At 35.7% G+C, this 16046-nt stretch overlaps 1 protein-coding gene across 15 annotated transcripts in view; it reads right to left on the reverse strand.

Annotated features, from left to right (window-relative positions):
• Positions 1-4826: 4826 nt before the first annotated feature.
• The window catches only part of LOC138314620 (SRC kinase signaling inhibitor 1-like), a 166842-nt gene continuing 155622 nt past the window's right edge, over positions 4827-16046 (reverse strand). For all 15 annotated transcript variants that reach the window (XM_069255042.1, XM_069255043.1, XM_069255038.1 and 12 more), the window contains 7 exons: positions 12905-13086; positions 12531-12649; positions 12051-12181; positions 11546-11621; positions 10161-10244; positions 7132-7279; positions 4827-6791 (listed from right to left, as the gene is read on the reverse strand). In XM_069255042.1, the coding sequence (XP_069111143.1) occupies positions 5010-6791; positions 7132-7279; positions 10161-10244; positions 11546-11621; positions 12051-12181; positions 12531-12649; positions 12905-13086 (2522 nt within the window). In that variant the 3' untranslated portion in view covers positions 4827-5009. The remainder of the gene's footprint in view (positions 6792-7131; positions 7280-10160; positions 10245-11545; positions 11622-12050; positions 12182-12530; positions 12650-12904; positions 13087-16046) is intronic.

Raw genomic sequence — 16046 nt, forward strand, 5'->3', positions numbered from 1 at the left:
TTTAAGAATACGTAAATATTTTTGGTCGTTGCCTTCTAAGAATACGTAAATATTTTGGTCGTTGCCTTCTAAGAATACGTAAATATTTTAGTCGTTGCCTTCTAAGAATACGTAAATATTTTGGTCGTTGCCTTCTAAGAATACGTAAATAAATTTTGGTCGTTGCCTTCTAAGAATACGTAATATTTTTGGTCGTTGCCTTCTAAGAATATGTAAATGTTTTGGTCGTTGCCTTCTAAGAATACGTAAATTTTTTGGTCGTTGCTTCTAAAATATAAAATTTTGGTCGTTGCCTTCTAAGAATACGAAAAAATGTGTTTGCCTTCTAAATATAAATTTGTTATTGCCTTCTATGAATAAATAAATATATTGGTCGTTGCCTTCTAAGAATACGTAAATATTTTGGTCGTTGCCTTCTAAGAATACGTAAATATTTTGGTCGTTGCCTTCTAAGAATACGTAAATATTTTGGTCGTTGCCTTCTAAGAATACGTAAATATTTTGGTCGTTGCCTTCTAAGAATACGTAAATATTTTCGTCTTTTCCTTTGAAGAATACGTTAATATTTTCGTCGTTGCCTTCTAAAAATACGTAAATATTTCGGTCGTTGCCTTTTAAGAATACGTTAATATTTAGGTCGTTGCCTTCCTAGAATACGTGAACATCTAGGTATCTAGTTACCCAACATGTTTCAGAATCTTATTTTGGTCTTGTTGCAGCTCTTTCCATGTACAACTTCAGTCCCAATACTCTATTGTTGTTCAACAAGTAGGTCTAGCGATTTTGTTGTGTTATCAACTTATGTAGTCCTTCGCTTCCTTGCAGTTTCCCCTCAGATAAACAGATAACATGAGGGAGCCATTTGTCTTTGTAATCATGCATTTATTCTGGAGATGTGACAATACATTATCCTAATAATCTTATAGAAATCACTTACACAAGTAACAATTACAACTGAAAACAGAGACAAGAAAGAAATTTCAAACAAGTAAACTATTTTTCACTAACATACATGCCAAGTTATGTTGAACTGATTTCTTTTTCAAACTTTATTCCCTTTCACCCCAAGGAACATTTTAGACTCTTCCGTGCTTCAGTTTGGACCAGTCCATTATCGTTCTTGGGAGATGAAAGGATGATTATGCATGCAAGCAAATTACATAAAAGGGGTGAAGAATGAGCGGTGATCAGCTATGCCTTGGTTATTATTAACGATTCAATATCAGTGTAATGTATAATGAAATTAAATGAGTACTCTTGGTTGTCAAGCGTGTCTTATCAAACAATGTTGCTCATTGAAATTGACATTAGTATTTCACTTTTATGTATTCACTCTATTCGTAAATGATAATACACCTGTATACAGGCATAAGACTTTCTGAGTAAAATTGTAGATTCCATGTACCATTTTCTGCACAGCAAGTTTTGGAAGTCATGTTTATTACTACTGTCTTGTTTAGATTCAGGTCCTAACATCAAAACAATACACTCTTGTATAATTACAGTACAGAACCAATGTGTTTGATAAGTGTTACCTAGTTAATTTCTAATCTGTAGCTTCATTAAAACATCTACATCACTGGAAAAATAAGCTGATATATTTTTGTTTTTGTTTTGCAGTATTCATTAATTGCAGGCAAGATATCAGTTGAAAGGTTTCCAACAAAGCAAGTATTTAAATTTCATACAAAATCCCCAGGAGCAGACGTGTCTCCCTGGTAGGTGTCGTCTGCTTGTCTACATACATGTACCCGTACTTTCCTGTTTATCGTTGATCAGTAAAACGTCAATACTGTTTTTATAACAAGGTCAAATATTTTACATTTCACAAGCAAGTTGATCATTACCAGCTTATTTGATGATAGACTATTTTCGCTATAAAGCTTACGAGAATTTACATTTACCGTACAGTCAAGGAGATCTTACATTTACAGTACAGCAAAGGAGATCTTACATTTACTGTACAGCTGAGGAGATCTTACATTTACTTACAGCTGAGGAGATCTTACATTTACAGTACAGCCAAGGAGATCTTATATTTGCTGTACAGTTGAGGAGATCTTACATTTACTGTACAGTTAAGGAGATCTTACATTTACTGTACAGTTGAGGAGATCTTACATTTACTGTACAGTTGAGGAGATCTTACATTTACTGTACAGTTGAGGAGATCTTACATTTACTGTATAGCCAAGGAGATCTTACACTTACTGTATACAGTTGAGGAGATCTTACATTTACTGTACAGTTGAGGAGATCTTACATTTACTGTACAGTTGAGGAGATCTTACATTTACTGTACAGTTGAGGAGATCTAACGTTTACTGTACAGTTGAGGAGATCTTACATTTACTGTACAGTTGAGGAGATCTTACATTTACTGTATAGCCAAGGAGATCTTACATTTACTGTACAGTTGAGGAGATCTTATATTTACTGTATAGCCAAGGAGATCTTATATTTACTGTACAGCTTAGATTGTAATAATGATTCAGTAACGAAACATTCTTAAGTAACATCAATACCAATACATTAATCAATACATAAACAAATAGGATGTTTTCTAATTACAAATTGATTTTGTAAAGATCTTAGTTGTCCAATGGCTCTTAACAGATCAAAGTATCAACTTGCTTGTGAAATCTGATCCTAATTACAATCTACATATTTGTTAAACTACACATTGTAGACATCCAGAATCTTAACTATATACAATGCTATACAATAACCTTACCTAACAAACACATTACCTACCAAACTGTTAATGTTAATGAGAGATACTCCAATGTATGGCTCTAGTTACTGTCCTAAAATAAAGCGTGGCAAACACAAGGCGTCACTAACAAAGCATTACTTAGCAGGTGGACTATCAGGGGAGGTAATTACTTTGTCAGCGATCAGAAGGGGAATAGTTGACCATAATCTTGGTTCCTCTGTCCTGGTATGTACTTTACTAACTGGACACTTTTCAGTGACCTTCAGGGGGAATAATTAATGCGACAGATTCCTGTTAAACAAACATTAAGGGTTTGGATATCTTGTTTCCAAGTTCACTTTCATTTTCAACACAAAAATGACTATGTCGTTTATCCTGGTCAATTACTGGACATTATGGAGTTTATTTATTTGTCATATTACTGTATATCAATTTGCAACTAAGGACAACCCCCCACCAACTCATTCAGCAAAAGGAAAGTGTTGTCTAAAATTAATACCTCTGGAACGTGTAATAATACATCACAAGTTAGGATTGGTAGGAAGTGTGTTTGTTAAGTACGTTACCACACATCTAGACGGCCAGTACACACAATATCACACCTACACAACTCACCTTCAGATTTATATTATTACACTCATTAATTATCATCATACTGGATTTTTATAAAAGATATATACATAAACTATGTGTTAACATGTCCTAGGAACCTTGTAAATGTTAACACTTTCTCGAGTCCGATGATAATTTAAATTAATCACTGATAAATTCATCAATTATGTCAGCAATTGCAGGTCTTATTTATCCGACAATTTACAACAAAATATCATTAGAGGTTTGTATCAAATTTCGCCTATCAGTTATTTCCCTTCGCTTACAAAAAAATGAAAACTAACAAACACAATTTTTGATTAATTAGGTTCCATCAGACATCCTAAAAATATTGCACTTTCCGATTCCGAGATAAAGGCATTTTACAATTCACAACCATGTACATAGAGTACAGATATACATTGTATTCATACAACTCCCACACAATTAAAGCAAACTATTTGTAAATTATCTATGTCTAAATTTAATGTTTGAAATTAAGCAATATCCCTTAAATAATACTGTTTATCTGTTCACTCTTTGTATATTCACTGAACATGATTGCTTTCTTCAGTTTACACGAGACCACCAGATAAAACCATATTTATATAGTGACATTTGTGATAACAATTAACTTAATGACTTGAATTATTTATTGTTTTTTAGTTTAGTTTTGAAATATCTATGATTTGTTTAGTAGAGATAAACAGTCCAGCTCAATATGTAAGCGGGATGAAGGAGGGATAGACATGGGTTACACTTACTTGATTACACAAAAAAATTCTGTCTTCAGATTTAGGGTTCATGGGGCAAGTTCAAGGGGAGATAACTCCCATCATATCACCATGTTGTATTAATAGCTGGGGTGATTTAGTATGTGTCAGGTGTAGTGGGTGATGGAAACAGAAGTACCTAAACCACCAACCAGCAGTCAGTATATACAAGAACCTGTCAATTGCCCCAAATAAGATTCAAACTTGTGACCCCTGCTGTAAGGAATGTCTGTTTCTAATATCATCAATAAGGAATGATATATATGTAGTATTGTCCGGTTTACAATCTAAAATTGTATTAACTAAATTATAAATATCAACTTTTAGTTCATTGTATTACTCACAGCCTTATTTAGAGTTATTATGCAAAGTTGATGAAGTAAAAAGTGTGCAAAAATATGACATGATGGTTGTATTTTCAGTTTGGAATAATACAGCTTTAGATGATAATAAATAATGAGGCCTCTGGCTCTAACAAATACTTATTATTAGGTTCTATCACACCCCATCATCTTGTGAGTGAAAAGAGAATTTAAATGCAAAATAAACATAATAAATAATTAACTTATAGGGAAACAAGAGCGATATTTCCAGTGGTCTTAATAAGTATTAATTGTAGTAACACCAGGCCCTTATTTCTTGAAACAAACTTAAGTCAGAAACAGACTATTAAATCAATTTTAACATATGTTACTTAATGGAAATAACTGAAGCTCTGACATAAGTCTGTCCCTTCCTGTCCCCCCCCCCCCCCCCCAAGAAAACAGGGCCAGATCTTAAAGGCAACTACACACTAGTGAAACTTCAGTAAAGCGTGCGAAAAATGATAATAGCTTATTCTTCCTCATTGAGTTATATGAAATGCTAATATGTGGCAGTGTGGCAGCTTAGCACATTAATATGTTATATAATCTCATACAGCTGATCCATCAGCCCAACTCTCCCTCGCTCTCTCGTCTCCCATTCACCTTTGACCTGCCACTACTGTGGGTCCTTTCTACAGGAGGGTTGTTGCCGAGAGGCAGACTAGAGCGGCGAGCTGGAGGTGGAGGTTTGGGTTTCCTGTTAGATTTACTGGTACACCTCAGCACTACTGTACCCTGTTGTGAGTCCAGTGAACTAGAACTTGTGGTACTCTCACTGCTTCCCTCTCGCTCCTCCCGCCTCGCTACTGCCGCAGCCTCACTTTGATCAGATGCATCGTCAAATTTCAATGCTGCTACTGGTACATTGTCTGATTTTGACACAGGAGTTTCGACTTTATCAGCCTTTGTAGATTCTGTTTTCCTCTTTTCACCATTGCCTAAGCTACTTACACTTTTGCCACCAGCTAAATCTTTTTCAAATTTTGTAGTGGGCTTATGTGTGATACCAGCCTTGGGCGTTGATGTGAGAGTGCCAACGTTCAGGGCCGGCCCCATACGATGACCAGTCACAACACTGGAGTCCTGGGGGTCAGCCTCAGAATGGACCGGAGACACAGGCCCATGGGGATTTATGGAAGAACTTGGGCGACTACTACTTTTCCTGGGAGGTGGGGGAGGTGGAGCCCTCTTTTGTCTCGTGTCTGCTCCATTGTCTACACTAGCTTTCCTCTCTACTTTCTCAGTCACTTTACCGTTTGATTTTGCACTTGATCCATTTGCACTTGATGACACAGAATCTTTAGATGACGATGAAATCTTTGGTTCAGTTATATCACGGATTTGTACAGAAGCACCAGTTTTTTGAGGAGAGATCCTTGGAATGTTACTAACACGTGTACCTCCTGGGGTTATTACATAACTCGGGGTAGTGGGAGACGGTGTGGCACTTTTACTCTCACTAGATTTCTCCCTTTTGGAGGATACAGGTAAGAATGTAGGCTTGCCAGAGGAGCCTGGCACTGTGTTCCGATGTGTGTTTGAGCCAGAGGGAGTAACAGTGTATTGAGTTTCTCCACACACTGTGACCTTGACAGGAGACATTCGTACAGTATAGTCCATTGCCTTCGCCCCATTAGGGGTAGACGCTGATTTTTTCTCCTCCTCTGGAGATGTAGGAGGTGTTGTAATTGAACTGAAGAAATTTGCTCGAGCAGCGTTTTTCTGAATTCTCAGAATTTCAGCGTTTCGTTTTACATCTTTCTCATCCATGGCACCACTGTCCACACTTTTTGAGCGCTTTGAACTGCCGTTTTTACCGTTTGTTGTAACTGGCTTACCAGCAGCCATTCTGTCACCATTAACTTGACTTTTAGAGCTTTCCACAGGTACACACTTACTGGCAGACGGCAGCTCAGCACTAACCACTACAGCTGGCTTCCTCATGACTGTTGAGTCAGACATGGCAAGATCTCTCGAATCTAACTGGTTGTCCAATGATCGACTTTTTTCCGTTAGGAAAGGCCGAGGCTCACTCTTTGTCCGTTCTGTCTGTTTGTCTTTTACCACTCGCACTTTATCTCCACTGGGAGGAAGAGAGGATGATTTTGTTGGTGCATCTGTTGTACTTGAGGTAGTTTTATGCACAAGACTTGGTGAGCCTTTTACCTTTGATCCTGTACCTTGTGTCTCAGTGCCCTGAACTGTCACTTCATTTCCCTTTTCCAACTGTTCCTTGGAAGAAGCTGGCTTCAGACTTCGAGTTGCCATTTCTAGTGACCTCCCAAACTTTAAAGCTTCCTGTTTAACTACTATTTTTTTCTTCCTTTCCCTTGAGGCATCTGCCTCCTGAAAAAATAATTCCAAAGAAAACGCTATCAGCAAAAATTTTATACTAAAGGAATATATGTTTTCGTGTTCTTAATCTTTGAAATGTTTTGAAAAAAAACCCAGGAATTTGTATGGGGATAAAATGACATCCCTCACACTGCTGTATCCCTGTTTCAGAATAGAGAAACATTGGACAATATGTTACTAATAATATATCACTTATAAACAGCTTTCTTATTGGAGTTGTGTATTTTTATATGGGATCTATCTGACTGAAATAGGTTCTAATCAATTATAGCTCATATTAACAACATCTTTGACCTTCAGATTCTCACTTATAATTCTGGTTTTTACCCACCTCCAGTTTCTGTATGCGAGCGTTATGGTCGGGGACGAGGGCTGAGATGTTGTCGAGGAGATGTTTACGGTCACCATCTGTAGGTAGTTTACCTCCCAACGTCTGTCCAGTTTTCTGATGGGGACGATGTTCTTGTACTGAGGCAAGTCTACAAAATCAAAAGTATTTCTTTAAAGATGCTCCACTGCTGACAGAACACAAACGATACTCATCATTCGAATAACAAGAGATCCCAGAGGGATCTTGGCGCCCACCAAAGAATGATCTATGTCTGACAATGGAAAGAGGGATCTTTTCCCTGCTTTTCAAACTTTTTCAAACACACTACATATAAAATTTGAGTCAGATCGCTATAGTACTTTCTAAGAAATAGTGGTAACAAACTTTAACAATGAAATCTAAGATGGCGGCCGGTTTGCCATCTTGTTTACCAATCAGTCCCGAAAGGCATTATGGATCAGTCCTTAAATGTACTATGCACAACTAGGGTACAAGGGGAAACTATGCATGGAATTTGAGAAAGATCCCTTCAGTACTTTCTGAGAAATAGCGGTAACAAACTTTAACTATCAAAATCCAAGATGGCCGTCAGTCGATCATCTTGTTTACCGATCGGTCCCAAAATGCAATATGCACAACTAGGGTCCTAGGGGAACCTGTATATGAAATTTGATAAAGATCCCTTTAGCACTTTTTGAGAAATAGTGGTAACAAACTTTAACCATTAAAATCCAAGATGGCCGCCTGTCGGCCATCTTGTTGACCAGTCGGTCCCAAAATGCAACATGCACAACTAGGGCCCTAGGGGAACCTATATATGAAATTTGAGAAAGATCCCTTCAGTACTTTTTGAGAAATAGCGGTAACAAACTTTAACTATCAAAATCCAAGATGGCCGCCTGTCGGCCATCTTGTTCATCGATCGGTCCCAAAATGTAATATGCACAACTAGGGTCCTAGGGGAACCTGTATATGAAATTTGAGAAAGATCCCTTCAGCACTTTTTGAGAAATGGTAACAAACTTTAACTATCAAAATCCAAGATGGCCGCCTGTCGGCCATCTTGTTCATCGATCGGTCCCAAAATGTAATATGCACAACTAGGGTCCTAGGGGAACCTGATATGAAATTTGAGAAAGATCCCTTTAGCACTTTTTGAGAAATAGCGGTAACAAACTTTAACTATCAAAATCCAAGATGGCCGCCTGTCGGCCATCTTGTTGACCGATTGGTCCCAAAATGCCATATGCACAACTAGGGTCATAGGGGAACCTGTATATGAAATTTGAGAAAGATCCCTTCAGTACTTTCTGAGAAATAGCGGTAACAAGAATTGTTAATGGACGGACGGATGAATGGATGACGGACCACGGACGAAAGGCGATTTGAATAGCCCACCATCTGATGATGGTGGGCTAAAAACTGGTGTTTAATAGTGTATACATAAGTCTAATTAACACAAAAAATATTATAAAATAATTCATTTTGCTTTTGGCGGATGCAATATCAGAGCTTCATTCCATATAGGACATAGTGCCACAGATTTTTTCCAGGATGCAATTATTTAAATATTTATTAAATATTTTTGATAGTTTTTTCTTGCAGTAAAATTAGAAGCTCAAACTTTTCAATGGTGGTAATGGTGTAAAGTAAGTAACTTTTGTAACTGAAGAAAAATACTAAATCTTCTGCTCCTGTTTTTGATAGAGAAAATACGCTATTTGTCAGTAGTGGAGCATCTTTAACTATCAGGTAGATATACTTTTCTGAACAATTTAATATTCATTTGGAACAAATCAAAGAGCAATATTTAACAGGAAAGCAGTTCAGGTCCTTCAGTACTAACACTGATCACAGGAAAGCAGTTCAGGTCCTTCAGTACTAACACTGATCATAGGAAAGCAGTTCAGGTCCTTCAGTACTAACACTGATCACAGGAAAGCAGTTCAGGTCCTTCAGTACTAACACTGATCATAGGAAAGCAGTTCAGGTCCTTCAGTACTAACACTGATCACAGGAAAGTAGTTCAGGTCCTTCAGTACTAACACTGATCACAGGAAAGCAGTTCAGGTCCTTCAGTACTAACACTGATCACAGGAAAGCAGTTCAGGTCCTTCAGTACTAACACTGATCACAGGAAAGCAGTTCAGGTCCTTCAGTACTAACACTGATCACAGGAAAGCAGTTCAGGTCCTTCAGTACTAACACTGATCACAGGAAAGTAGTTCAGGTCCTTCAGTACTAACACTGATCACAGGAAAGCAGTTCAGGTCCTTCAGTACTAACACTGATCACAGGAAAGCAGTTCAGGTCCTTCAGTACTAACACTGATCACAGGAAAGCAGTTCAGGTCCTTCAGTACTAACACTGATCACAGGAAAGTAGTTCAGGTCCTTCAGTACTAACACTGATCACAGGAAAGCAGTTCAGGTCCTTCAGTACTAACACTGATCACAGGAAAGTAGTTCAGGTCCTTCAGTACTAACACTGATCACAGGAAAGCAGTTCAGGTCCTTCAGTACTAACACTGATCACAGTTGTAATCAAATTAGTCTGATATACAGGTCTTCATATATTGACAACTATAGCATGGATACATTTTGGTAGATCCGGCCTTCAGCTGCCACTTGCCAAAGGGTAAATTGTGCTCCATTGTGCTGTATATTTAAATATTTGTCTACTTTGTCCCACATTACTGTTTGTATCCTATTATGTAATTGTGTTTGTATAATATGTCTTGATAGAGGGGCAGATTGCCTCGAAAATTTGACATTGTTTTTTGTCCACACCGTTGGAAATACTTCCTTGTCCCATATAGATAACAACTTACATAGTACCACATTTTGGGGAAGGTAGAATCAATTTACTACAACAAGGTAAGACTGACAAGTAATTCAAAATGTTGGACCAAACTTGAAGGATATAAAGATAACTTGAAGAGACCACCTTCCCCAAAAAGCAGAGGGATGAAATAGTAATATCTTGGAAGCGACCATATTAAATGTGACAGGAATAACACAATACTCTACCTTTTTAATGTAAACAGTGTATTGGTAAGTTTCTTGCAACGTTTTAAACCTTCTTCCAAACTTTCAGGCTCATCTTTCAGGAATCTGTAAAAACAGACACATTAAAAATTATCATAGGTCAAAAACTTAGAAGAGAAAATTATTAAACTTTGTGAAACAAAGCAAGAACAACTAAACTATCAAAGACATCCTTTTTCTCTTAAGTTAATACATGTAAACTTTATTTTGTTATATAACTTTTCCTCTATAAAAAGAATAAATAAGAACTACTGTATGTTCCAAGTTAAGGATGTATTCTTCTGAGGTTTCAGTCCCGTTGAAGTCTCGTTTCGACAAAGATCAAAGAAGTTACGAGATTTTCAAATGCAATTTATCAATATCTGTAGCAAGTTGCCAGTTGCAAATTTTGTCAAAAAATTACAGTTCTAACTTTAGCCAATTTTTTTATACGGGGATTTTGAGAAATGGCCCATTTGGCGGCCATTTTGAAATTGTGTCTTTTTTCGCTTCAAGTACAGCCACAGTTTTTACATTTTTTACTGAAAATGTTTTTACTTAAATCATCACTGCACCAGCATTTTTAGCTGTATTGAGCTAATTTTTGCTGTAAATCTTTACTTGGTTCGTGATAATTAAAATATTGAGCATTAATGTATGAAATGATTCACTTTTTTCACTTTATTTTTACATTTAATGGTAATTTGAGCACTTATAATTTTTACTCTAAAATACTAAAAAATAACAAATTTTCAAGTGGGGCAAAAAAGTAAGCACACGGACCCCCCATTTTTCTGCCTGATTCTGAAAGAACAACCCTTTTCCTATTGATATGCAAAATATTAACAAAAGTTTAATACCAGAACTGTTTCTATAAAGGGTTAGATTTGGCAAAAATGGCTGAAAATGGTGCATTTTTTAGCTCATAATTAAGGGGTAGGGGTAGCATATCTTGTTATTCTGAGAAAAAATATTAGTCGTTTTGATCAAAACTGGTATATTTTAAATGAAGACTACTGGAAAATAAATTATACAAACATAAATACATATCAAACACCTCATTAGGAAATTATGGCTTTAATATCTTGTGTATATGGTCAAAACGGCAAAATTCCCATAAAATCCAATATTTTGTCAACTAGGTATCTTTGAGTGACAGTAGCTCAAAAACGAGCACACGGACATATGTTTTTTCTTTCATTTTCTTTCATGGTATGAACTCCTATTTCCAAAAATCTATATAAGAAAAAAAGTTTAATACAAGAAAATTTTGACTTCTCAGAGGAGTACATCCTTAAGCAGAAAGTGCTTGACTTTGATGTTAGATGACTCCCTATTATAAGATATATTTTGATGATATCGTCATTGAATATAATGGTATAACCTACTTTTCTTCCTTGACCACTACCTCCATTTCACCCGCCAGCACATGTTTGACTTCTTCTTGTAGTGATGGAAATAGACCTGTAGTCACAAAAGATAAGCTTAAATTTAGCGTTTTGAGTGCATGCCGATTTTCTTTTATTTCATGTATTTTCAGATTTTGTTTTTGTAGTTTTATGATATATGTAGTTTCAAATATTGATATAAAGGGGCAAATTAACATTGAAAGCCTTCTCACTCACCTTTGAGTTCCCCTAGACTTTGAGTACCCTGACTTACCTTCGAGTTCCTCTAGACTTTGAGCCAAGTGAATCACTTTTGAGTCTCATAGTCTTTAAGCTTCCTGATTCATCAACGAGTTCCTCTTCACTTTGAGTCCCCTGACTTACCTTTGAGTTAATTCCCCAAGACGTTGAGTACCCTAACTTACAGTGTACCTTTGAGTTCCCCTAGACTTTGAGTACCCTGACTTACCTTTGAGTTCCACTTGACTTTGAGTCCCTGACTTACCTTTGAGTTCCCCTAGACACCGAGCCACTTGACTAAGAAGAAGAGCCATCCCTTCCACATCAGCCATGTTCACTAGACAATGTCTAGACAGAACATCAAACCGAAGCTCTTCTACACATGCCTCAAGGTCACTGTAAGGTCAAAAAAGAAACATGATTAACATCAACATTTGAGTATAGCTTGGTTTATCTCTGATGGTAAAAACAAAGAAAAGTTCATATATCTTGAGGACTTGAATTGACATAGTAACTAAGAGTTGTCTCCCTTTCATTGTAATGCTTTAATTCTTACTATAAATATCATGATTATGAAATCGAGGGGGATCCAAAATCAACTTTAACTTTTGTTGAGAAAAAGTCATGAAGATATTCAAAGGAAGAGTAATAACAAGAAACGTTAACAGTTAAGATCAAGACAAAAAGTAATTTGATGATGATGGCACAAACTAAACATCAGAAAATGAACCTCTAGCCTGCCTACCTTAGTTCTGTAAACGCCATAGCCTTGTCACTGATGTAGGATTTTAAATGGACATCAGTTTCACTGCGCTGTTTACGAAGGACTTGGTTCTCTGAGCCCGGAACAGTAGATAAAACTTTCTGTAATCATAGAAAGGTCATCATTTACAGTATAAAGTGGTCTATCCTGACCAAGCTTGTCCATCCTCAAGTTAACCAAACAGGAATCATATATTAACTCTAAAAGATATATAACATGTTACTGTGTATTCTATTTGATCCTTTGGTAGATTCTCTGTAACCTTAACAATCTTTCCTTAGAATATTTTCTATAACTTAAATTTTACCAAAACTTGTAATCATTTAATCTTCTGTTAAGAAACAACTGTTTCTTACGGTAATTTTCTCCAACGTCTCTTGAATTGACTCCTGTATACACTCCTTATTGAGTTGGTGAAGCCGCCGAATATTACGTAAATCAGAGCGAAGTTCTGTCGTCTGCTTCTTGATGTTAAGGATTCCTTCCTTTATTCCTGGGGTCAAGGTTGTTTGTGATGCCGTCGAAAGATCAGATAAACCTGAAAAGTAACATAATCCTAGGTATATTAACAGGAAAATACAAGTATTTTGATGTGAAGCTGAAATCAAATAAGAGAAATTTTATCAAAAGTAGCTATGGATAGTTTGTTACATTTTCTTGGAAAAATTTACTTTTTCATTTTTCAATTATTTAATGATTTATTAATGGATTTAAAACATTATTAAAGTGTTATATTCACACAAATTCCTGAATAACAGGGCAGATTAATATGCAGAGAAATGATATGTTCTTGTGTAGTCATTTAGGTTTTCATATTTTCAAACATGACAGCCAGGTTGTATAGACGTTCTGAAATCATTCTCCCTATCAAAACCTTAAAATACATTATAAGTTACATGCTAGAGTCAAGAGAGTTAAGAGAGATCACGAGAGAGATGGAGAGAGAAAGAGAGAGAGAGACTAGATCACAAGAGAGAGGCCAGCCAAAGACGAAGAAGAACACAGAAGACACTGGCAAACCTAGAAATCCATGCTCTACGACGACAATAAACCAATTCTATTTATTTAGATAAATCAAATAAAAATTTGATTTCATTCTCATTATCTATTGAAAATCATGCTTCTCAAGCTCTGTCAACTATAAAATACATTTTTTTAAATGTAGAATCAAGTTTATACTACTTTCTAATATATGCTAAAACAAGCTTGGTAAATATATATCTTTTTGAATTCAGCAACAAAAGAAATGCAGAAAAAAGTTCTTCTTATTGAACTTTTGGGCTGTCAACAAATCTTCAACTATCTTTATACTATTAGATTAATATAACCACCATCCTTTACCGAGAGCACCTTCCTAACCTAAATGTTGAGGTCTGCAGTGATACACATTTACACCAAATGTATGTGGACGCTGTAATGTTATGTATCTTAAATTTAACATCTCTATTAAAACACCCTGCTTCCTCCTCAGGCCCCTATAACCTGATTATCTCCACTTTGATGTAGTAAGAATAATTTGTCTGTGGTAAAATGATTAAACCTATTGATAGTTATCAAAATACAGCAGTTTATAATGTCAAAATTAACATACTCTATTAACCAATTCCTTTTCCTCGTCCTCACAGAAGCTAGGTGAGAATATCATCAGTGATAGTGATTAAGCTTCTGTGGTGTGCCACTCATGGTTTCACTTTCAAAAACTATTATATATAACATTCACATGCACAAATAAAATGCCAATTATTTCTTAATATAGAGTGATCGATATGATAATTATACATACATCTATATGTTGATTATTTTTCAGTTTTTTGTGTATATATATATCATAACAGAACAAAACATGTTTGGGTGCAAAAATAAATTGTCTTACACCAATCTAGTTACATAGTCCTGGGTATATAGCAGTATGTAGGTGTGAGTTTTCTCTATTTTTATATTAGAAGTATAAAATATTATAAGACTCTTTCATATGTGGATATGAAGGATAAGGATATTCTACCCGAGGGTCACAAAATGTAGTAAAACCTGAGGCTTGCCGAGGGTTTTGCAACATTTTGTGATCCCGAGGGCAGAAATCCCCTATCCTTCATATCCACTTATGACATAGTATTTTTCTTTCATACCTTCATACCTCGACGTTTTATTGCAATTTGAAATAAATACGCAGAAATCCACGACTGAAAGTCAATTTTTCATACATGTAAATTACCCGATATTTTCAACAAAAATTCTGTTGTTTGCATCTATTATAGTAAAACCAGTCAAGTTTGTGAATAAAAATGTTAAAATTTTACGGAGAAAATAGAAATTTGGTTGGCGCTGTGACGTCGCAAGGCTTTATTGCATGGCTAGCCATGCAATACAGCCTCAGGAGGCATGAGATTACATCCGTAGGCATGAAAGAAATAAATCTATTCCTTCTTGGCCTTTCCTTAAAATTTCCATCAAGTAAGTCTGGTAATGCTCATCTTTAATGAAAATTAACTTTACTTTCCCTTATAATTCATTTGCAGTATAAACATTAGCAATTAATTATTGTTTCCATGTAATTCTGAAGAAACACACGATACCTATTCCACCTTGCTATTAACACATGTTTCTCAACATGGACACCGTAAGGCATATGTCTTCATTTGTGGCCCATATTTGTACAGAAAGTGTACAATTTGAAATGTAATATTAAATTATGTACGAATATCTGTGATGTTGAAAAACAATTCCAGTATTACATAACAGACAACAAAAGATAAAACAAATAATCAATTTAACTGAATTCAGCTACTTAACACTTTTAGCGTGTTTGTTTATCAAAAAATGATACAGTAGTTGAATACAGCAGGTTTGTATAACACATGCAAAAGAGAATCAATGTGAATGACTTCAGGTATTGGGCTAATTCATTAATGGATTAAACACTTGAAAAACAGATTGTCACAAAAACTTAACATTTACCATGAAAGTGAGGTCATATATTAGCCTGTAAGTTTATACTAATATTCTTAAGACAAGCCAATGAAATTAAACTTTTTTTATAATCTAATTTTCTAAATATCAACAGAGGTCATTCAACATAATTCATGACTGTGCAGAGGTGAGCAGAAATAGAAACAGAGTTAAAGAAATGCCTTAAGGATATATGCTACCTTTAACATTAACATACAGTTACCTCCCTTAATGAGCACAGCTCTTTGAAAATGAGAAACAAAAGATGGTGTATACATAGACCCAGTCATTAAATCCCCACATAAGAGGTGATGCTTTTCTAATATAAAGGTAGCATATAGCCTCAATCTCCAAACAGACATCAGCAAATATACCATCTGATCTTTTTTCACACTAACATTTTGACACAATCACAAAAAAACTGTTAGATTTGAAGCTTTACAGAAGCTTTGAAGAAATACAGTTCAAGGATTTTAAAATGTGACATATGATTTGTACATTAAAATGTTAATAATATCTCCTTAGTATACTGGTAAATGGATCTAATTCACG

The sequence above is a fragment of the Argopecten irradians genome, chromosome 2, assembly GCF_041381155.1.
Source record: "Argopecten irradians isolate NY chromosome 2, Ai_NY, whole genome shotgun sequence".
Lineage (NCBI taxonomy): Eukaryota > Metazoa > Mollusca > Bivalvia > Pectinida > Pectinidae > Argopecten > Argopecten irradians.